Here is a 23,634-nt window from a genome sequence, read left to right as displayed (position 1 = left end):
TTGTCAGAAAGATAAATCCTGTTGTCAAAAAGATTTATGCCCATATTTTGTGGTGTTTCAAGCCACTAAGCACTGCACATGCTATCTAGGTATTCTGTGTGGTTTCTAAAGAAAGATATGGGAGCTCACTGAGACTTCTGCCAACCAGATCATGAGAGTGAAACACCTTGCCTCCACACTCCCCTTGTATTGGTGCTACATTTTGGTGTAAGCAATGTACACAGGGATGCATGGTTTCCTTTCCTAGGAGCCTTTTGCTTCCCTAGGAGGCTGTTTTGGTTAGAGTCAGGTGCATGTGGACATTTTCTTACCCTGTTGCTGCATAAAATGCATTAAGGTATAAAAACTTTGAGGATACACTTTAGGTCTTCTTTGTTTAGCTAGTAACTATCCATTGTCTAGTTGACAATAACACATTCTGAGGGACTGTGATGATTATTTTCAGAGGGAACAGCAGGTCTGTTAACCTAACTTGTTTTTAAGTTAAAAATAAGATTAATAAATTAGATTAATAAGTTAATCTATTTTTAATAGCATTTGTTGAATGTTGAGTTACTCAAACTTTAAACTAACTGAGTTTAATTTGGAGATGGTTTAGTTTGAAACTGTCTCCAAGGCACTTCAATCTAGATTAGAATATCTACACAGGGGTAAAAAACAATTCGATTAGCTCATTTCACTTTTGGTTAGTTTTGATAAACATTCATTAGTGCTATCTCAAAATAATATAGCAACAAGTTTACTCAGTCAGACCAAAGGCAAACCTCAACCACTGTACTCTTTCACTGTGTCACAGTAAGATAAACTGACCCCACTCAAAGCTTATATTAAAAAGCTAAGATGGAGCCAGGAAGCAGCTGTATGTCTGTGTCAGGGAAAACATCCTCCAGGACTGCAGGGTAGGTGGCTGGGGAAGGCCACCCCTTCTGATGTGGTGGTCTTAATGGGACTCAGCACCATAAGATCATTTTGCACTTTTGGACAGCCAAAGGTTTTGTTTGTGGTTTTCCTAGGGGAATTCTCCATGACTTTGCTTAGCATTTGTAGAGACTTGGTGCTTCTAAGTAAGAGCTGTGTTTCTGGCAGCAATGCTGCACCCTGGGATTGCTCATGGGTGATCTGCAAGATCATCTTTGAGGTGTATTGGGAAAAGCATGCCAAAGTGACGCAGCTGCAGCATTGATATCTAATAAACCATACACTAGACTGTTTTAAAGTATATTTTTGCATCCATTTTCAGAAGGCTTCTGCCCCAGCAGAACCCTTCCAGACCAACCTTTCACAGTGGAGTCAAACCAGCACTGCATGCTTAAATCCAGCATAGTATTTAGGTACTTTAATTTTTTTTTTTCATCTGATTGATAGGAGAAAATGAGGAAAGTGGAAGATATTGTGAAAGATCATTTGCTTTATCTGGATGCTGTGCATGAATTCACAGACTGGCTGCATTCTGCAAAGGAAGAGCTTCACCGCTGGTCAGATGCATCTGGAGATACACCAACTATACAGAAAAAGCTGGCAAAAATCAATGTAAGTGAGCATTCATGATTTATTCTGCAATTCAGACCCTATGCTTTAAAAAAACCCCAGTCAAACAGTTGTGGGATCTTGATTTTTTTTCTTTGAAATGGTGATTACATTTCAGTGAGCTGAAAGCAAGCTTTCAAGCTGTGCTTTGTTTTCGACTCCCTTCTCATATTAACAGATGAAGTAAAAGTATAATCAGATCTAAGTTAACCACAGCACACATGGAAACAATTTGCAAGAGCGGAAGCCCAGTGGCATCACAGAAGAATGTGGCTTAGCTGATTAATGAATACTTCTCTTTCCTCATCCCTAAATATGCTTTCTCCATGAGCAGAATTGTCTAAATCAGAGACAACCTTTCCTGCTTTGCATGAAATGGAGATGTGTAAAAGTAGCACAAGGATTGTTCTCCTCTAACATGGTAGAAATATGTGAGTTGTCTCCCTGTGTATACTCTCCTTAGCCTGGCACCTATTCTTAGCCATTTGAGTGCTTAAGAAATTTGCATATTTCTGAATGCAACACTCAAGCAGGCTATGTGTTTTCCCCCTGCCTGGTGTTTACATTCAGATGATCATGCTAGCAACATTTTACTCTGCTCCTAAGCATGAGAGTGGGACAGTGAACTTGAATGCTAGATGAAGATTCAGGATCCCCAAGATCAAATTACAGATTTTTATACCTTCTGGGGTAATTTTCAGTCTCCTTTGTGCTCAAACTCCTGATCTGTAAAACGGGAAAGGGAGGAATTAACAGCATCTAGTTCATAAGATGAACAAGAGAAGAAATAACATTACTGTAGCATGCAGTGTTTGGGGTGGTATTTATACGTTCTCCAGTTTCTTAAGCTGAAAGGTCCCAAGGTGGAGATGTGTGAGATTCAAATAAGGACGCCGTAGAAAGAATTTAGCTCTGAAAACAAAACCAAAACCACATACTCAGAAAAAAAACCCTGTTTAACCAATTCTGGCACATCACAAGTCACAAGCAGGCTGAAAACGGCAATTCTGTTTCTGAGACTGCTGCGAGCAGCGACACACCAGCATTTCTTACGCAAGAGATCACAACAAAGTCCTTATGTTCCTCATCTCAACCTAAATAGTATTTTTCGTATCTAAAACACGTTCATTCTTTCTGCCGTTCTCTCCAAAGCTGAAGACAGTTTCAGAACCGCTGCTGAATCCCCGCAAGGGCCGCTGTTCTACTCCCCCCGGTTCCCAGTCCGCTGCCGTCACGGAGCCGCGGCTCGGGGCGGTGCGGGGCGCTGGGGACGGGACGGGACGGGACGGGACGGGACGCGCCCCCCGGGCGGGCCCCGCCGTCCGCGGCGGTGGCGATGTGGCGGCCCCCGGGTTACCATGGCAATGTCGCCCCGCAGGAGCTGGTGGAGTCCCGGCAGAGCGGCGCGGGCCGGCTGAGCCGAGTGGAGGCGCTGGCTCCGGCCGCGAAGCGCGGCACGACGGCGGGCGGGTGCCAGCTGCTGGCGGCCGAGATGCAGGCGCTGCAGGCGGACTGGCGGCAGTGGGAGGAGAGCGCCCGCCGCAGCCAGGGCGGCCTGCGGGACCTGCTCAGCCAGATGGCCCTGTCGGAGCGGGAGTTCGCGGCGCAGGCCGGGCGGCTGGAGGAGGCGGTGCAGCGGCTCGCAGGGCAGCTGGCCGCCTGGGCACAGGGGCTGGCCCCCGCCGACAGCCGCAGCACGGACGCCGAGGTGGTGGAGAGCTGGCGCAAGGAGAAAGTAAGGGCATGTCTCTTTTCCTAGCAGCATTTCCGCTGTAGATGTGTGGTCACCGCGGGCAGGAAACTGCCGCCAAGCGGGACTATCAAGTACATCATAAAATCAATACTTGCCGAAGATATTTCTGGGAAACCCCGACTTTCCAAACCTTTGTGTTATCGTGATCACAGCAAGCAGTGTTGGCAGAAGACGTCCCTCCCCTTGTCCTCTGCTGTACCAGGCTTAGCAAATGCTGCCTGGATTTTAGGTGTTAAACCCAGGGCTTGCCCCTGGGTGGAAGCCAAGGAGCCGGCACACCGGCTCTGGGCTGCGCTTCCAAGTTGCTCAGTGCTTCGAGCCACAGTAGCATTTGATGGAGGAAATGTGAAGCTTTTCCTAAAAGCCAAGTAAGAAACTGGTACCATTAGGAATGTCAGGAATGTATTTGGCTTATACTTTCCTTTTCCTGAAATATCCTCTACGTTATGCACGTAGAGCTCTTGCCCAATATTTAAAAAAGTTAATCTGGAAACGGGTCTAATTGCTAATTGCTTTGCTTTGCAATGCAGTAGAATGTAGAGAAATAGAGGTTGTTTCTGTTCCGGATTGTCTCCTAGCAAAAAATTCCACATGTATATATCACAGCCCCTCCATGTAAATACATACACATATTTAGAACTATCAAGATACATGTTTGTAAGTGTCTCAACCACAATGAATCACAGATGTTGAGGAAAGATACAGAGTATTTCTCTTTCCGTGTAGCGTTGTAGTAAAGCAATTTCAGTAGAGGGGGAGATGTATGTATTGCCTACTTTCTGACCCCTTGACTGAAGTCATGTTCAAAAAAACCTCAGAACACCTTTTCTTTGAACTGAGATTATTAATCTCATTCTGCAGGGTCTGTGCCAAATTATTTCTGCAGCTTCCTCTTTCACAGAATTCCTTGCATGGATTTATGAAACCTGCTTGCTTGAGTGCCATTATGCATCTGTAGGAGTAACAAAGAGGGCATTAAGATGAAGGAAATAATTGTACAAATATGCAAAGTGTTCCATATATACGTGTTTTTAAAAAAGAAAGGAAGACATGAGATTGTTATCAACACACCAGGCATTTTTTATTTCATAAATGGTGAAGTATTAAATTCAAAGGATATTGCTTTTATTAGTAGTATATATAATATGTATGTACTGTAGCTCTATGTAAGAACACTTTACTTAGATTAGATAGTTGTAAAGTTTGGCTAATGAGGAATATGCAGAAGCATCTCATGAGGTAACTATACATAGCCTCACTAAGTAATTTTATTTATAGTTAGAAGAAATGTGGCAATAATCTTCCCATTGTTGGACCCCAGGGAAAGGCCCTATTGTGAATTTAAAATAGCACTGCAGTTTCCATTTCTATTGTCTCACAGTGATTCTGTTGCCATGTTAGCCAAGGCCACAAATTAAAAATGCATTTCCTAATTCGTAGAATTAGCAAGATCATTCTGCTACTCTGTTATACTGGAGCTCTGTTCTCTTAGGTATGTACAGCATTAGAGCAACAGATTTTGTGCTTGGAAATCAGCAAATAATTTTTATAATTGTCAGATTCAATATTAAATCCAACTGGCTGCAACAGTGATATCACTGTATGGAAAAATGCCATGGTTAAATTTACCCTGTTTTACAAGTTATTGCTCCTGTTTGTTAGTAGGCTATGCCTAAGGCTGTATGTAATCAGAATAACCTCTTAGTAGTTTTTGAGGTAGGTTATTTGAAACTGAAAAACTGTGTTGAAAACATGTGGTTCTTACCTTGTGTCTCTGTTCAAAACTATCTTCATCTTCATACGATCTGTTTCTCAAGTTTCTATTGTAAGTTTCTTCCTGACTGCCACTTTAGCCAAACTATTCTATACATGCCAAATGCTCTGGTCTGTCTGCACTGCAGAACCTCTGCTGTTAGCCTGAGAGGAATGTCTGAAGAATTTAGTTCCTAATGAAGCGAGCAGCCAAGTCTGCACTGCTCATTATGCTGGAGTAGCTGGCAGGATTCTGCAGTGGAGATGCTGTGGCCATCATCAAGCACTGTTTTTGTTGGAGGACTTATCACACCTCTCCTTGTGACGCAAGCCAAGTCAACAAAAATCTCTTTTTTTGTTTTGTTGGCTTAACTGTCTCCAAGGCACGAACCGTTCCAGTGCATCAATGACAGGCAGTAACCCAGTTACTCTGACAGGATTGTGAGCAGCTGTACTTTTAAATTATGAAGTCATATGTGAAAAGAGTTGAAACTAATCTGTTTAAAAGCTTTGTGCATAAATTAACTTTCTGGATAGAGCTCAAGAAATTCTACTTGAACCTGTAAAACTCAAGTCAACAAGATAATTATATAAACACATATCACTTGCTATTCTCTAAATGTTTGTACTTTTATGTGTGTACATCTAATTGACAATACTATTGCTCATTTATTAGAACGAAATTTATATCTTAAAATGGGCTTCAAGAGCATTTGGGTAAGGAAATTAGCCAGGCATCCAGAAACTTGGTCTCTAGAAGCTCATAATTTCAAATAAGGTACTGTAGATTTGACTGCTAAAATACTTTTGAAAGTAAACACAGATCTTAAATGAATTAATTTAAATTCTGATAAACTTTGATTAAAAAGTTCTGGGTTTTTTTTTTTTACAATTATTCACCAGTATTTTTCATTTGTTTTGTTTTAACAGGAAACATTGGATGCTCTAGTAAAGTCTGAACAAATGACAGATGAGATCAAAACTCAGTTGAATGATCTTTGTAGATTTTCTAGGGATTTAAGTACTCATTCTTCAAAAGTTTCAGGGTTGATTAAGGAGTATAACAGGTACGCATTCATCTTGTTTAGAGTTAATCTCATGTGTATGCGTGTGTGGGGGGGGATGATCTATCTTTAAGGGGAACCATTCATTAGAATTTTAGAACTAGAGACAGACATATGAAATAGAATCATTATTTTAATTTTTGTGTCAACAAGTTATGCAAAGTAATAATTTGATTTTTAATTTTTTTTCTTAAAGCCAGGCTATGCCACTAAACTCAGCTGAAACTAAATGTCCATCTATATCTGATGTATTACAGGAGTCCTTGTAAAAAAGTGAGGTAGCAGTATGTCTTATTTATCTGAAGGAAAACGAGCTGTACCAGCTAGTTCAGATATTTTTCTTGATTTTGTCCTTCAAATTATTCTTCTTTGTTTAGTTGTTTCTTGAAAAAGGAAATAGCTAGGGAAGGTGGCATTTGCTTGCTTGCTTTCGCTCAAGGCCCTCTGATTTACTTTGGAGCGTGACACCTGCATTTCAGACAGAAAGATCTGTTGTTTCTTGCAGGAGATTACAGTTTCTGGCTTCTGTAGCTGCAGGAGGATGTGATTACTCAGATTGATCCTTTATAACCTTGTGGACTTAACAGAGCCACAGAAGTTAGAATTTTATTTGCTGTAGTCCTGCACCCTCTCCCTAGAGAGAGAAAGAGGCTTGCAGAATACATTGATGCTTAGGTGCACTGAGTCACTCTGTGGAAACACTTGTACCTGTCATATCTATGACAGCTATGTCCCAATTTACATGCTTCACTTTAGAGAACTGAAAGCTGCTAATGGATTTCCTGGTGCCTCAGTTAAGTGCATAAATTTGGTAGGAGGAATCCAGGTTAACCTACCCTTACCATTGTGTTTCAGAGAACAAAATAATAGCATTGTCACCTAACAGAGTCCTGCCTTTCCTCCTTCCCTCCCTCTCTCGCTTTTTTCATCTTCCCTGATGTGATAAACCCAGCCTCTGCCTGCAAGCTTCAAAAGGATGTCAGAGCAAAGAGCAGATCTTGCAGCAAAGATTTCGGACGGCTTTCAGAGACTTTCAGCAGTGGCTGGTCAATGCAAGAGTCACCACTGCCAAATGCTTTGACGTGCCTCAAAACATCAGTGAAGCTTCAGCAAGTCTGCAGAAAATACAGGTAACTTTATAGCAGTAAAATACTAGTCTGAGGGAGACCAAATCAATTTCATGTACAGCTCAGATTTCTTTCATTGATTAATTACTGCTTTTGTTAATGTTGTTAACACTAAAGGTGACTCATTGCAAAGAAATAAACACTTTTTTTTTTTTTTCTATTCTGTTTAGTTTAATTACTGGGCTACAGTTTGTAAGTACTTACGTCTCACAATACTTTTCCTTGCCTGTTTCTTTTTTACCGTGGGAGAAAAATGTGTTTCAGGTGGGAGAGTACTGCAAAATCAGAATGATACCAGAATTGAGTCTTATTACCTGGACTTATTTCACAATTAAGTGAATACTTTTCATCGTGTATGGAAGTGGAGCCCTTATGGTACAAGAGCAGAGTTAAATTGTATGCAGTGTGAAAAGACATTTAAAGAGAATATTTTCTACATAAAACTAAAATAAGCCCAAACAGTTCTGTGGAAAGGAATGACAGTGAAAGTATATTTTAATAAATCAAATGAAAGAAAGTTCTTTTATTAATAGAACATAACTATTATTTTAACTGAAAATAACATGAGAATTATTTAATGAGGCTGTTACACCTTTATTTAGATAGTATAACAGAAGAAATTCATACCTGTTTCTCAGAAAACACCAAAAGCCAAATTGCCTCTTCCTTGTTTTGGTGTATTCACTTTCCTTTGCTCAACTTAAAAACTCAAACAATGCTGTCTTGATACATGAAATATTTGACTGCGCCATGTTGAGAATATCTTCAGAAGGGGGAAAAGTCATGGTAATTTTTTATGTTAAATATACATGTTTTATCAAGGTTGGGGTTTTTTTCAGCAGTGGATTTTTTTTTTTTTTAAACACTACAGCCCCCTCATAATGTAAGACCATACCTTGTTCTTCTCTGTGAAAGCTGCCTTACGTGAAATAAACTTTTTTTGGACTGCTTTAGGACTTGTAAAGATACTTGTAAAGGACTGTTTAAACCTATAATTTTGTTTTGCTTGAAAGTTAATGTTCTGTCTGTCAGCAAATTCTACATCATTAATTCACCAATGTCTTTCATTTTAATATAGCCAGAATTTATAGTCCAAGTATCTCAAAGTTAACAGACCCTTTGTATTCTCCACTAAGACCTCTAGTGTAACACAGAATCAGAACCTGACCTAATAATTTTGGTATCAAGCCTGTTACTCCTGAGCATGGGTGTAACCTAATGATTATGTATAATCATGATAGTAACAATTTAAAATATTTCTATATAAGACTACTAGCATTCTTTGAGTCCTAAATGCTTACAAAGTATTTTAATAATTATAAGTTCCAAAGAGATTATCCCAATAAATTGGAATTTAAAAATCTGTTTCTTTACATTTCTGTATAATTCTTGGTGCATTTTTCCAGTCACTTCTTGCACACCAGTGCTGTGCAAAATTTTTGTGAAGACTAATACGTCTAAACAGGGAAGGTAAATTAAGGATACAGAGGCATAAATCACACAGATTGGATATTGGTCAGGTTCTGTCCATCAGCCCACACCACCACATGCTCCTGGTAAGTCCAGCATAGCTGGAGCTTGCCCATGGGCAGGGGTTTGTGCCTCTGAGGGGGCCCTTGTGTTATCTCTGTTAGGATAAGTGTTCCCTGAAATGAAACTTTTATCAGTTTCTGTACTAGGGATATTTAAGGGAATGTATTACCCAACGAAATCACTGGTAATTGTCTCATGAAGTACAGAAGATACAGGTAATCCTAGAGTCTTAATATATACATTATTCAGACACTTTAATTTCTGGATGAAGTGGCTGTTACCTGTAACTCCCATCAATACAAACAATACTGAAATGAATTTATTGAAAGATACATTAGCATGTTAACAAGAAGAAACAGTAAACTCTCGTCACTGATAAATTTTCTAGCAGCTTGACTTTATTGGGACTCAAAGTTCACCAGTTATCTTTTTTTGTTACTATTTTTAGGAATTCTTATCAGAAAGTGAGAATGGGCAACAAAAGCTAAACCTGGTGGCATCCAAAGGAGAACTACTGTGCTCTGTTTTACCAAAGGAAAAGGCTGAAGTTATCCAGGACAAATCTGCTGCTGCTAAAGAAGATTGGAAAAATTTTATCACCACGCTCCACCAGAAGAAATCTGCATTGGAGGTACTGAACATGCAGAACAGTGAGGAAAGACTGGATCTAAATTTCCTCTTTGCTTCTATTTCAAACAGCACAGTTTAGATTTCATATATAGCTGTGTTTACTATGTGACAGAACTAAGAAATAGATGTTTTCAAGAAGTCTTATTCGTCTGCTCACATTTTACTTTTGTTTACTTCTGCTATCCTTATGACCTGATTTCACTTTAATGGGGTGTTTCATGCAGAAGGCTGTTGTTCAGAATCAAAGATAGCAGTTGCTGAAATTCAGTAGTCTCATCAAATGTACTGAGTTTGTGAAATATATTTTCTTTCTGGAAAACAGTTTTAATACAGGTTTCTGACACAGCTGCTTATTGAATAGTCACGGTAGAATGTGTAAATGTTGTCTCTTTTAGTGCAAATAGGTGAAATGTACTTATTTAATTGAGCAACTTTTTAAGTAAATGCTGGTGCCTTTCTCTGTTCAGAACTCACAATTCAACCCGTAGGTGGTGAATATCTTAAAATCATAAACTTTTAAGGTCATAGGTTTTAAGGTCAAAAGGTCCCATCTGAAATTCCCTGCATAGAATATGAGAATTAAAGTTCCTAGGCATTCTTGTTTCAAACCAATGCTGCTTAGACATTTCTGCTGAGAAAAAGTTTAAATACACTTAATGCATTATGTAGAAAGAATTTAAAAGAAAATTTAAAAGAAAATTCTCATGTAGCAAGGACTTACCTTTCTTCATCTAAAGGTTGCCATGGAAAGAGGATGTTCTCAGAGGTTAGTCTTTTTGAGTCAAGCATTTTTCAGTCTCATAGGCTTAGTTTTTCATTCAGATGTTTAAGTGATATGGGTACAGCTAAAAAGAAAACTATGTCTGGGAGAAAAACACATTCAAATAACTAGGGCACAGGAGCTGTGTTGTTCAAGTTTATATTGCACATGAATTATTTTAGGTGCTCTTTTATTAAATAATGCAGAAAAAGCCCACAAGAAAAGTATGCCGGCCTTGAAGGAATGCCTTCATATGCCTTTAATGCACTTTTTTAGCACCAAAACTTTACTCCAAAAAAAGAATATAACCAGAGGTGTTCCCCAGGACTGGGTTGAATTTATACATTACCTAGAAACAGTGGCAGCCCATTTAAGGAGGGGTCAATGTCAGTGTCTGAAGCCAGATATTAGATAACTCCCCTCTCAAATTAGCCTTTATTCACACTGCCTTAGTTACACAAATTAGGATTAGATTCAGTCAAATCTCATAACCTCTGTAAAGCTTTCCAACAAAAGAAATTTGCTTCAGCCTCCCCTCAGCTGTGTAGTACATTGTTGCTTCTATTTTGCTTTTTTAAAGTGTACCCTATCAAACTTTTATTTTGGTGTCTGTGGGATAGGAATAGGCAGAGCTTATGTAATTTATTTGAAGAGTTGTGTATTATTTGTCTACAATTATATATTCTTTTTGTGTGCTTGATCTGTATCTTGTGAATGAGTTAGGTCTAGTGCACTGGGACTATTCATAGAAATTTGCATGCCTTCCTAGAGCTTAAAGATCCAGATGAAGGACTTTGAAGCAACTGCTGAGCCTCTGCAGGAGTGGCTGACCACAACTGAGAAGATAGTACAAGGAAGTAGCAGTCGGCTCCATGATCTTCCTTCCAAGAAGAGAGAACAGCAAAAGCTGCAGGTGACTTACAAGGACTCTTAACACAGCCAGACCTTCCTGTTCCATCCTCCTGGCCTCCTTGGTTACTTACAAAAGCTTAATCATTCTAGCACCCTCACCTCTGAATGACATGGAAACTGTTTTTGAGGTTTGCTGTTGATAATCCTGTTCCATCAAATTTTGCATCTCCACATTTCTTATGACATGCTGCTCCATTGCTGTAACCGTATGGTGTGCCTTTCTCAGCAAGCTTGCCATATGTCACTTCTATTTTTCATGGCACCTTCATGCTTCTCTATCTCCCGCTTTCTTGCACCCACTCTTATTATTACTGTGCTTGTGCTTTACAGTCTGTCCTTGAGGAAATAAGCTGCCATGAGCATCAGCTCAACAGGCTAAAAGAGAAAGCTCAGCAGCTGTGGGAAGAACAAGCTGTCAGCAAAAGCTTTATGCGCAGAGTGTCTCAGTTGTCTTCTCAGTATCTTACTCTAAGCAATCTGACAAAGGTAATGCATCCAATGTATGTGCTCCTAAACAACTCCTTTGATGTATGTGGGGAAAAATAAAGACTGAAATCTGAAACACTGCAGTTGTCTTCTTGCCTGCTCTGTGATATGTCTGAGCTATTTTGTCTTTCACATTGACTTTTAGGAGTGGAGAGTAAGGACTGTCAACAAAATGTAACTGTGATTTATTATTATTATTATTATTTTAAACTGTACTGATTAAGAAGTAAATCCCACCTGATTATACAATAATCAGACTTGATTTTCATTCTTTCTTTCCTTCTTTCAAGTGAAAGATTTTGATTCTTTCACTTTCAAAACTGAAGACAGTTTTGTAATAAATGGCATCTGAAAGAAGTATTTTTCAAAAATTAACAGAGATGAAGTTTTTTGTAGAAAATACAGGATGCAGACGAGTTGTTATTTTGTCTCATCCTATAATGATGATTATTGGCATTGTAACTATTTTCACCTAAAAGTAATAGGTTGGTCTTCTAAAAAAAATTTACCTCTTAAGCTGCTTTTGAATGTTCAAGGGGAGACATAGTCCAAATTCTGAACTATCAGACTAAGAACTGAGAGTTTAACATAACTCTCTCTTTTTGAGCTACACACACTTCACCACTTAATAGTTCTACTATCTCTCTAGTGTAGACAGATAAGAAAGCCTCCATATTAAGACTTATCTTTTTTCAAAGTTCATGTAGTGAAGAAGGCTGGATACAGGCTTACAGTTGCTACAGTAACTAGAATGATTCAGGATATGGGCAATATGTGTTGGAATAACAATTCAATTCAGAAAGTATTTGTGCTTAAGGGATTGCTACTTTGGCAATTCCTACTTTTTCTGTAGAAGTAACAATTATAAAGCATATCTTTGACTTACTGAAAATTATTGTATGCATGGCCATCGTAAATTTTCATGTCAGTAAAATGAGAAGGTGAAAGATGCATGAGTTACTAACACAGGCTTATGCGAGCAGAGCTTGTAGGAAAGGTCAGGATGAGCAGGAGTCATCTATGGTGCAGGATACATATGGTCCAGCCTATTAGAGAAACCCTGAAACTTTTTGGATAGCCATGGATCTTGAAGAAGATCTCTCTCAGTAATTTCCAAGGCCTGTTACATTGACTTGACTTTTGTTCTCTGTCACAGTGGAAAAAACACACTCTGCCCTGTTTTCTTGTTCACATCAAGCAATGTAACTTTTAGAAATCTAACTTCAGCATTTGTTTTTGATTTGTATGAGTGTCAGTGATTTTTCAGAAGAATGGTTTTACCGGTGAGAGTCATTGGGGAAAACAGGTCTTTTCCAAATATCAACAAGGTAATATTGCTGCAGTGGAGTAGCTTCTCAGGCTTAAATCTATAATTGCGCTGGCTGATTTCACAAGTTAGCTTCCATTGCAACACTGACATGGAGCTTAGATGTGATTTACCAGATGTTTAAGAAAAAGTGAAACCAGAAAACTGCAGCTTTAGATTTAGAAAATAAAAAATTACATTTCTGAGATTTTCATTTGTATTTTCTGTTTGGACGATTCATTTGTGTGTGAATGCAAAATCCATTCCAGGCTTAAATGTACTTGTAATTAGCAGTGTGTGAAGCAAACTTCTATGTATAGTTGATGAGACTCATTCTAAAGTCGAAGAGTTGGTATGGGGAATAGGTGATCCATTAAATAGCTGTTGGTGCTAATTGCTGTATGAATTGCAGGAGAAAGTTTCCAGAATGGATAGGATTGTAGCAGAGCACCAGCAGTTCTCACAGAGTGTCAAGGACCTCCAGGACTGGGTTGCTGATGCCGTTCACATGCTGGATTCCTACTGTCATCCTACTGCAGACAAGAGTGTTCTGGACAGTCGGATGTTAAAACTAGAGGTATGGAAACAAGAGTCCAAAACCTTATCTTTTTAGATCTATATAAAGAATACAAATATAGGATACTTAGTTGTTGCATATCAGTCTAATAACTGTTGTTCAGATGCTGATTTTCAGTTTACTCAAAGTAACTCCTTTTGTAGCAGGAAGAGCTCGTTATTAGAACTTTTCTCTAAGCAGTAGATAAGGACCTTAATGACATGGACAACTGCACATATGAAAATTCTTGAAGTACTCAAAAGATGTTATGTGGCTGATGAAGGTTCAATGGAATAAGTAGGGTAGTCACTTCTGTTAGTTTAGTATATTTCAATATATATTCCTAGATCTTACAGGTGATACAGTTGATTCAGCAAATCTTTTCCTATAATTGTTTGCTTTTAAAATGGTGATGACAGTTAAGTAAATAGCATCTGTTGATAATAGAACACAATAATATTAAAAAGCACTATTTAGAAAACAATATTTTAATTTTATTGATGTCTTGGATTCTAAGCCAGAGATCTTCAAAATTATAAGGCTAGGTCGAACAGCCAAAGATTGTAGCATAATACTAAAATTATGTTTTGGCTTTTGTTCATTGAATCTTTTGGGTTCATGCTTTCAGGCTTTTCATGACTACATAGTGTTAGAAACATTGAGTTTGCAACTGCATAGCTCCAGGAGCTGAAGTCCCTAGGCTGACATTGATGACAGATTTTATTTGTTGATACCTTTATGTTGCAAGTATATCCTGCAGTGGTAGAACTGTATTTCAGCCCTGTAGAAGAGCTTTGTCATTGTATCTTGTTGTCTCTGTGAATTAATCCTGTTTTCCATCTAAGTGATGTTTCCTTTGGAATGTCAGCCTTTTCACTGAACAGTGTCTTTTCTGATATGCTCTAAGTACCTGCACAGATTCCATGAAAATTTTCCTGTTAACTAAGGGTTTTTTTTAACAGCCTGAACATTGAAAGTCACTTTCGTTTGTGAAAGCCCAGCTGTGAACCCCACTGTCCATCTTCCAATTCACTACAAGCTGCTAAATATGATCAGGTCATGTTCTATTAAAGCTAGTTAGAATATTTGTGTCCAGGTAATGATGAAAATAAAATATATCCACTCACTTCCTAGGGCCTGCTAGCAGTGAAACAAGAAAAAGAAGTCCAAATGAAAATTGTTCTGACAAGAGGAGAATCTGTTCTGCAAAATACTTCTCTGGAGGGAGTACCAGTGATTGAAGGCCAATTGCAAAATCTGAAGGACAGCTGGGCTTCTCTTCTATCTGCTTGTATACAGTGCAAGAGGTAAAAAGGGAGTGACGTGCAGAATGATGCTTAGTAACAAAGCAAAAACTTCTGAAAAGAAATTTTTTTACTACAGAAGTCAAATTCATGTAAAATGATTGCATATACCAAACACTTTGGGTCTAGAAGTTGTGATATATTCATTTTAAGTAAAAGAAGGGGAGGAAACTGTGAGAGATCTAAGCTTCATTAACACTTATTGTCCATGTACGCTTAAAACTGGATTCTATGTTCATAATCTTGAATATTTTACTTTGTGTTGCACTTGATGCTTTGAAACCTTCTCAGAAATGAAATTTTTTTCATGGACATTAATGTTTGCTCTGTCAAGATTCTACCTGTTTTTCCACCTGCTACCATTCCAAAGAACAAACTGTAAATTACAGTGCCCAACAGTGCTGCTCCTAGTGATAGAATAAAGAAATATAAAGGGAAAAATGGAGATTTCTTTGGTGGAGCATCAATAGTTGCAAATATTTCAAGTTAAAGAAACAAAGGTAATTCAACAGAATTGAATGCAGCAACTTTTGAATGTAGGTAAAGGGGCAGAAAATTTCTGATTCTGGGTCTTATGCTTTCAGTTACAATTCATTTACTAAACCTAGAACGTATCAGCTACATAAATTACAGATCTACTTAATATTCCAGGTTTGGAAAACTTGATTTCTCTTTGTTAGTCAAACAGTGCTCCTAGTTAAAATCTGTAGGATTTTAACAGATCGCTTATCTTGTGATGCATCTCTTTCATAAATATATTCTAGAATATCTGTGTATGACTATATCTCACTGCTCAAATAGCACGGGAACTTTCACTATCACAAAAAATATGTATTTTTTAATTACAGCCAACTGGAAGGAGCTCTATCCAAATGGACGAGTTACCAGGAAGATGTTAATCAGTTTTCCAGATGGATGGAAAAAGTAGAAGCAAGTATGAATGCTTCTGAAAGGCAATATGCTGAACTGAGGGAAAAAACAGCTGCCCTCAGCAAAGCAAAGGTGTGTTTGATTTACAACAAACCATCAACAAGTACATAACACCTTAGAGGCAATAAAACAAACTGTCTAACTGCAGGATTAATCTGTGGTCTTGTTTTAATGGTGCCTTTTATATATTCTTCTCTTTCTGTTTTGCAGCTACTCAATGAAGAGGTGTTGAGTCATAACAGCCTGTTGGAGACTATTGAAGTGAAAGGAAAGGGGATGGCTGAGCATTACATTGCTCAGCTTGAGCTACAAGACCTTCAGGAGAGATATAAGTTCCTCAAAGAAAGAACAAAGGTACAGTTTTCCTTCATAGCACTCCTTGTTCAAAAAGGAAAGAATATTTCCATTGATCATTTATTTTACAGTGAAATGAGGATTAAGAGTTTGGGGACAGCTGTAGCTTACTGTAACAGAAACCTACTAGGGTGATTAATAAATCTGTCATCCTGTACTGAGCTTCAGATCTTCCAGAAGGGTTCTAAAAATCAGGAGAGTAGTCTGAGGAACTCCATGTCAAAAGGTTCATTGACTTCAGCACAGATGTAATTTTACCCATTGTGAAATGTTGAAAAAATCTTCAGACTTGTGATTTGCATAAGTGTATGTTTGCAATAAATTTACCAGTCAGTTGCATGATTCACAAATGGTTGACAGCTAGAGAGATTTTATTAATGAACATGAACCTTATTAGCAAGTAAACTGACACAAGTGCAGTAAGTACTACATTTACTGATAAATATTGATAATATATATCTGGAAAAGGTTAGGACATAGATTAAGATCAGGATGGGGTTTAGGATAAGATGTAAGGTAAAAAAAAATGAAAGACCTGGTGATAGTTAAAGCTAGGCAATTATCTCCAGTTAAACCAAGTTCTTCTGTGATAATTAAAAAATGACTAACACATGCTCAGACAGCAAACTTTGCTTGAGGACAGCAGTGTAGTAAAATTGAATTTTTTTGTTTCAGTGATGCCTTTGTCATGTAGAATGACAAAATTCAAAATTCAGCCAAAATTCAGTTTTTCAAACACAGAAGTGAATCAGTGATTTGTGGACCTCTCTTCCACAACTGCAAAAACTTCTATCCTCTGTCTTTCTTTTGATTTTGAGTGAATAAAATTTCTCAGGTTTGCCAGAGAGATACATAAGTCCTGGGAAGTGCTACTATCCCATGGGGATGCCCTAGTCTACCTTTTTCTCCTGCACAAAGCTGTACAAGCTGCCTGTATTTGCTCAGCTTGTGTAATAGCATGGGAACAATAAGAAATGGATGATGGCTTACAGAGGCAAGAGTTCTGTACATCTTACCCCATGTAGCAAGAAGCATTCCTTCTTTCTCTTCCACCTAATATCCCTGATGACTGGTCTTTCCTGTTCCCAAATGTGGTGATAGTGTTAAGTGTCAAGAGTGCAATCAACCCTGAGAAAGAAATTCAAAATTCAAAGCACATAGCTGGAAAGTAAAGAAAGTTCAAATATTTTACTAATCCTCTGGCCAGGCAGGAAATCTGACAAGATTCCCTGAGGATTTATGGCCACATCTGAGCAGACCAAGACTTGTAATTTCCTAAGCCCCTCTTGAAAGGCAAGAAAACTGGTCTTTCTTTTCCCCTTCCCACTTCTGGGAATGGACAAGCCTTGTAAAAAATGTGATAAGACTCCTGTTTTCCTTTCTTCCACTAGACAGACCTGTTAGAAATAAGAGGTGAAGCAGACATTAAATTCATAGATTTGTTAAAGGGATTGTCTTTTTATGAGTCTGCTGCTCTCAAATGCAGCCTGTCTTGTCTCCATCAGAACTTGATTCACCATTCTCATCATTTCTTAGAGGATGTGAATTACATGTAGTTTATTTTTCTTGCACTTGTTCCAGTCTTTTTCCAATATATGACACCTTTCCTTCTGTACTCCAGGTATGGTAATATTTTAGTGCTGAAATTACTGTAACTTGCTCACTTACATACACAGAAGACTTGTACTCTGTTTCATACTGTGCTCTGTAGGGACTGTCTGCAAATATCTTAAAACCTAAGATAGTGGATACTCCTAACAGAAGGTTCCAATTCCATTTGCAAAAAAAAAAAAAAAAAAAAAAAAAAAAAGTCATGCAAAAGAAAAAAATGAAAAAATGCAATTTCTAAGCTCATGTGCTTATTAATCACTTCAGCAAAGTTTTTTTTTTTAATTGCAGTAAAAATCAAGAAAGTTTTTTTGTTATTAAACACTAAGGTGTTATTTTAAAGTAATCCCAGCTCAAAACTCTAAATCTCAGAAGTTACAAACTTATCTTCTGAGATAAATATTTTTACCCCTACATGTCTCCCTCTTTCTCTGTAATCAATTAAGTCATCTTCAGAATTCAAGTGCTCTTGAATTCTTGGAACGTTCAGCATCAGATACAAACCTTTTCCCTTGATGGATGGCTGGGGTTTATGCTCTCTTGGTTTGACAATGCACTAAGATATGTATACGTATTTGTAAATATTTTCACATGCAGGAAGCTGTAACAAAAGCTGAAGGACTGCTTACCTTACACCAAGAGTACCAAAGAAATCTGAAGGCCTTTGAAGTATGGCTGGAGAAGGAACAGGAAAAACTTGACTGTTTATGCCATCTTGATGGTGATGCCCAGGAACAGGAGGCAACACTCCGAGATTTACAGGTATGTGTGTGACACCCTAAGGAAAAAAAAAAAAATCAATCCTGTGATGGTACAGTAACAGAATATAATGGTGTAGTAACAGAATAAGACTTATTTCCAGACAAAAATTGTCTTGAGACCAACTTGAAATTGCATTATACATGAACACTTTGTTGCTCAAAGGTGGTACCAGTAAAGGTAGTGGAAATATTGTTGCTTATTTCTGGAAAAAAGTGTCAGGCCTTGAATGAAATCTCCAGGCATACTAATCCTTTCTTGAAAGTGTTGAATTTGTGTTAGATGTTGGTTCATCTCTCCTTTTCCTTGCGTGTTTCATAAAATATGAATAGTATTTTCATTGGCGTTCCATCTTTTATTGCTCACCGTGCAGGTGCACCTACATTCGGGCAGTTCCAGTCATGCAGGCTGGCTCTCATAGTGAGGTAGGAAGACTACCAATGACCCACTTCAGTGAAAGTGAATGGTGAACCCATAGTGCTTCAGTAATTCCCCAGTTATTATCTTAAGCTGACTAAAGATGCTTTAATACCTGTTGTTGAAGGAGCACAAAGTCTGTACTTGAGATATGAAATGTTTATTACTTTATTCAGGATACTGAGAGGTCTTTGCATGATCAGGGAGTCTGCATTTATTTCTTAGTTACTTAGTTACTCTACAAAACCCATTTTGAAAATCTGGATATGTATCTCAAGTGAAATCTGAGATGAAACGCAACTGTGTTTTGTTAAGGTAATTTCCTTGCTATGTTTTCTAATCAGATTGAATCACTTTGTACTTTCTGATTAAGTGCAAATAAACATGAAAATGCCATATATGTCCAGAAGAGGGTATCAAAAATTAGTCTGGAGTGTTGTCTCAAACATATGTAAAAATAAATAGTTTTGTTTATTTTAGAAGATTGAAGCCTCGGTTTTTAAAGAGATTCAGTTTTAGAATCAGTCTTACAGTCTGCTTGTCACATCTGGAAAGTTTTGAATTTATGCTGTGGTGAATGGATTCCATCCATCCCATGCTGGCTGAGGCAGCCAGTGTTACAGAACTGATGAACTTGGCAGGAGAGGAAAGAATTTAATGCATGCTTTGTCAATAATTTTCTGCAGTTCAGTTGTCAGTAATAGTGATACTTGGTGTGCTTTGTAAGTGAGCATACTAACCATAGATAACTAAAGAGAATGCAGCTGTCTTCATAGGAACCAAGGGGGTTTTTGCCACACATGAATGGAAGCTGTCAATGTAGGGTGTGTAACTAACTCTGCCTTTACAGGAGCTGCAGGTCCACTGTGCAGAGGGACAAGCATTATTGAATACTGCTGTCCATGCCAGAGAGGAGGTGATTCCCTGGGGTATTCCCCAGATAGAAGACAGAGCCCTGGAATCCTTACGACAGGATTGGCAAGTTTATCAGCACAGGCTTTCTGAAGCTAGAAGCCAATTAAATGCCACTGTGAGCAAACTGAGGTTAATGGAGAAAAAATTTCAGAAGGTTAATGACTGGTTAACAAACCTGGAGAAGAAAGTTGCTGTCAGGACTGGAAGGAGGTCTGGTAGAGCAACAAAAGAAATGCAGCTTCAACAGATGAAGGTAAAGAATATAGTTAAGGCATTCCTTAAACAAAATAACATAAGAGGTTTCTGTATCAATTCCTGGTTGCACTGTGAAAATGAGAGCAAGCTTTTCAATTTATTCTGAGTTGTTGACTAAAATTATGGATCCAAGACAGCTTTGTGCCTTCTAGATGTAGGTTCCTCCCATTTTACTGGAGGAGGTATGGCTATAACAAATGTTGAAATCTTGCAGGGAGATCTGTAATTCATATGTTCTATAGTGTGTGAAGATAGGCAGTGGAATGGACAAGAATTAATATGGTAACAAGAGTAAAATGTGACCAACTGTGTTATGAAGTCTCCACTGTGTCGATGAAATAATTCTCCTTTAGTCACTGGAATGAGAAGATATGGTTCTAAATAAACACAGGTAGCAGATCTGAAGCCAGGTTACACTTTACAGTCATCTTCAAAACTTCAAGTGAAATTTATAGGAAGCGCAGATTGTATTTCTACTATTATTTTTCAAGGGGAAAAAAACTACAATTATTGTATCTGTAGTAATGAAATGCAGTCCATATGGGATGCAAATCTTTCCAGCATATTTGTTACAATAACTTTCATCAGATTCTGGTTTATTTTCCAGTTGTAAATGAATGTTTACAACCATGCATTTGTTTTCCTTTTCAATGATTTCCTGACTTAGTTACAGTTAAATTCCTGTTAGTTTAAGATGTTTGAATCAGTCATATAAGTTTGATCATTTCTTTCTCATAGAAGTGTCACGAAGACATTACAATCTACAAAGATGATGTAGAAGAAGTTGGGGTATTGGCTCAGCAAATGCTAGAGGAGAATATCACTGCAAGTAGAATGGGAAGTCAGGCTACGCAGCTTACATCTCGCTACCAAACTCTTCTTCTTCATGTCTTGGTAAGTAATGAAAACTAATTCATTGTAACATCATAAGTTGCTAGTTAAGAAGCAAATACAAACAGGCTTTTGTAATTAGATTTTGAGTCTATTCATTACTGTAGACTCAATAGCACGACTTTCACATATATATCCATATACATATACCCACAGATTTCATTGGATTAAATGTATTACAGAAACATAATCAGGATGATGAAGTAGAATGCCCTATCGCTATCTTTTTGATAGTTTCAGGAGACAAATTCAGAATAAAGTATGCTTGAATGCTAATTGACCTCTAGAGAAATGTTTTTAGGCTGCCACTGATACACATTAGTATGTGGAAAATTGGATTTGGTAAGGTGCAGTCTTCAGGTTAATTTAAGCAGTAATTGCCTCATAGTACTGTAATGAAAAGTCACAATTCAAAGTTCAAAATGAGAGTACATTTTCAGTGTTTAGTATTAGTTCAGTTTTAACATTGGTGATTGACATATGTACACCCTGACAAGAGCCCTGTAAGAATTATCCACTATTTATGAAATAACTCAAAGCCCATTTATTTTATCTTTGTATAATAGATTTTATTAATAAATAGCAATTTATTGTTTTCTTAAACAAATAGCAATAATAAACATCTGAGTGGTCCTTGTTTCTAACCCTTACCCTGCGTATTTGTTTGAAGGAGCAAGTAAAGTTTCTGGAAGAAGAAATACGCTGTATGGAGGAGTCAGAATTGTCTTTTAGTGCTTACACAAATTGGTATGGAGCTACTAACAAGAACTTCAAAAATGTGATCACCAAATTTGACGTGGTTGATAAAACAGTAATGGAGAAAAAAGTGCAGAAACTAGAGGTACTACTTTCTTAAATACATTTTTTGTTTCTGTTCACAAACAGGAGGCTGTATTTTAACATACATCTTAACAGCTGCTCAAAATTCTGACTTTACCTTCCCAGAGAACATAATGGGATAAGACCACACAGTACAAAACTTTCTGTTATCACATCTCATTAGATCATAGCTTGGCTATTACAAGTAGTCTTAAATAATAAAGTTCTAAATAATAGTCCTATCCTTCCATAAGGCATGCTTGTATCTGTTTTATGTTAGGTTAAAACTTAAAATAAATTCCTATATCCCCAATTCCCTGCAAGTATACTTTTTTGTGCACTGTGTATTTTCTATGTCCTGTGGCAAGAAGTGCTTCCTATTTCTCTTCATTGAAACCCTCATGTTTCATCCCAAAAGTTGTAGATGAGCTTCTCATATGTCCTGCAGCTTAAGCACTTTAAATGTAATATGCTAAGGGAAAGTTTTCATCTGTTCCAGAATTTGGAGTAGACATCCTTTCCTGGGAGCCCTCAGTTTCTCTGTTTAAATTCACAAGCCCAGTGCAGGGCAGAAGTATTTGCTTTATCTGCTTCCTTCTAGCTTGATACACCTTAACTTGAGGCAATTTTGTACTGAAAAGTCCATTCATTTTCCCTAGCAATTCTTTCTGTGTCTGTAGCAAAGTTTAAAAAAGGCAAGTTTTCATACATTTTCTGTTAACCAAGTTTTCCTTCACAGGTGCTATTGAGTGATATGGACATAGGCCACAGTTTACTGAAATCAGCCCGTGAAAAGGGGGAGCGAGCCATAAAATACATGGAAGAAAACGAAGTTGACCAGCTAAGAAAAGAAATTGGAGATCATGTGGAACAGCTTGAAGAGCTGGCTGGCTCTATCAGAAAAGAACACATGACTTCAGAGAAGTGTCTTCAGCTGGTAAAGGAGTTCTCAGACAAGTATAAGGCCCAAACTCAGTGGGTCATGGAGTACCAAGCCATCTTACATGCTCCCGTGGAGCCAAAGAGTGAACTCTATGAGAAGAAGGCACAATTGTCCAAATACAAGGTAAAAAGGAGTTATCTCATAATACTACTGAATTTATTTTAATCTAGTGATGCTCAATAAATCCTCTGATCAGGTATCCAAGTTTCTTCAGTAGGTACATGAGATGTTTCTGATCTGGATGTCCCAGCCAGCATCAATGAAAACATGCATGATACCTGCCTCTAACAAACCAGACTGAGCCCCTGGATTTGAAATGTGAATGTCCAAATAAGGCTTCCATAGCTGAAAATTTCCTGTAATGGAGCAAAATTCTTTTATGAGTACACATATGAGTAATTGCATTGATCTCAACCGAGGTGATTGCAGTTGAAGTGAATATAGAAATCAGTCAGTCTTTCATGACTTCAGACATTGCCACTGTTTAGATTGACTTAATAGCTTTCTGGTTAAAACTGGGTGTCCCAGCTCAACTGATATCCCAGACAGTCAGCTGCTATGACCTCCCAAGTTTTTGTTAGTATTTTAATGAAGTGTTTGGGTTATTTTCCAGTCACAAAAATGAGTAGAAAATTTGTTGACAAGCCTCATTTTTTCTTCTAGTGATGTTTTTGTAAAATACTCCAAGATTACAAATGTTTCATAAAATGTGTACTACGCCCAGCTGAGGTGGAGTTAACTCTCTTCACAACAGCCCATATAGTGCTGTGCTTTACATTTGTGGCTAAAAAGATGTTGCCAACAATCCAATGTTTTGGTCATTGCTGAGCAATACCTACATTGCTTCAAGGCTTTCTCGCTAAAGCTGCCCAGTACTCCTTGCCAGCTTCACCACTCAAAGTTGTATGTCACAGCTGTGTGCTTGCTTTCTACGTGTTTGGGGAGTTGTACTCACCAAAGTACAGTGCTAGGCACTCATCACACACTGTCTCATTAAGGGGATGGCTTTGGTCATACCTTCCCACCTATTTTC

General features: G+C 38.0%; 1 protein-coding gene across 24 annotated transcripts in view; it reads left to right on the top strand.

The window, feature by feature from the left end:
• Positions 1–23,634, top strand: part of SYNE1 (spectrin repeat containing nuclear envelope protein 1) — a 289,553-nt gene that overhangs the window by 137,829 nt on the left and 128,090 nt on the right. For 23 of the 24 annotated variants that reach the window (XM_068184611.1, XM_068184610.1, XM_068184631.1 and 20 more), the window contains 16 exons: positions 1,366–1,530; positions 2,906–3,262; positions 5,963–6,099; positions 7,049–7,226; positions 9,205–9,387; positions 10,916–11,059; positions 11,389–11,544; positions 13,263–13,427; positions 14,541–14,713; positions 15,559–15,712; positions 15,851–15,994; positions 18,200–18,364; positions 19,629–19,946; positions 20,687–20,842; positions 21,510–21,680; positions 22,398–22,724. In XM_068184611.1, the coding sequence (XP_068040712.1) occupies positions 1,366–1,530; positions 2,906–3,262; positions 5,963–6,099; positions 7,049–7,226; positions 9,205–9,387; positions 10,916–11,059; positions 11,389–11,544; positions 13,263–13,427; positions 14,541–14,713; positions 15,559–15,712; positions 15,851–15,994; positions 18,200–18,364; positions 19,629–19,946; positions 20,687–20,842; positions 21,510–21,680; positions 22,398–22,724 (3,093 nt within the window). The remainder of the gene's footprint in view (positions 1–1,365; positions 1,531–2,905; positions 3,263–5,962; positions 6,100–7,048; positions 7,227–9,204; positions 9,388–10,915; positions 11,060–11,388; positions 11,545–13,262; positions 13,428–14,540; positions 14,714–15,558; positions 15,713–15,850; positions 15,995–18,199; positions 18,365–19,628; positions 19,947–20,686; positions 20,843–21,509; positions 21,681–22,397; positions 22,725–23,634) is intronic. The other variant, XM_068184622.1, reaches the window with a different exon arrangement.

The sequence above is a fragment of the Anomalospiza imberbis genome, chromosome 3 (genome assembly GCF_031753505.1).
Source record: "Anomalospiza imberbis isolate Cuckoo-Finch-1a 21T00152 chromosome 3, ASM3175350v1, whole genome shotgun sequence".
Taxonomy (NCBI): Eukaryota; Metazoa; Chordata; class Aves; order Passeriformes; family Viduidae; genus Anomalospiza; species Anomalospiza imberbis.
Note: the sequence above shows the minus strand (reverse complement) of the source record. Positions and strands in the feature narration are given on the sequence as shown.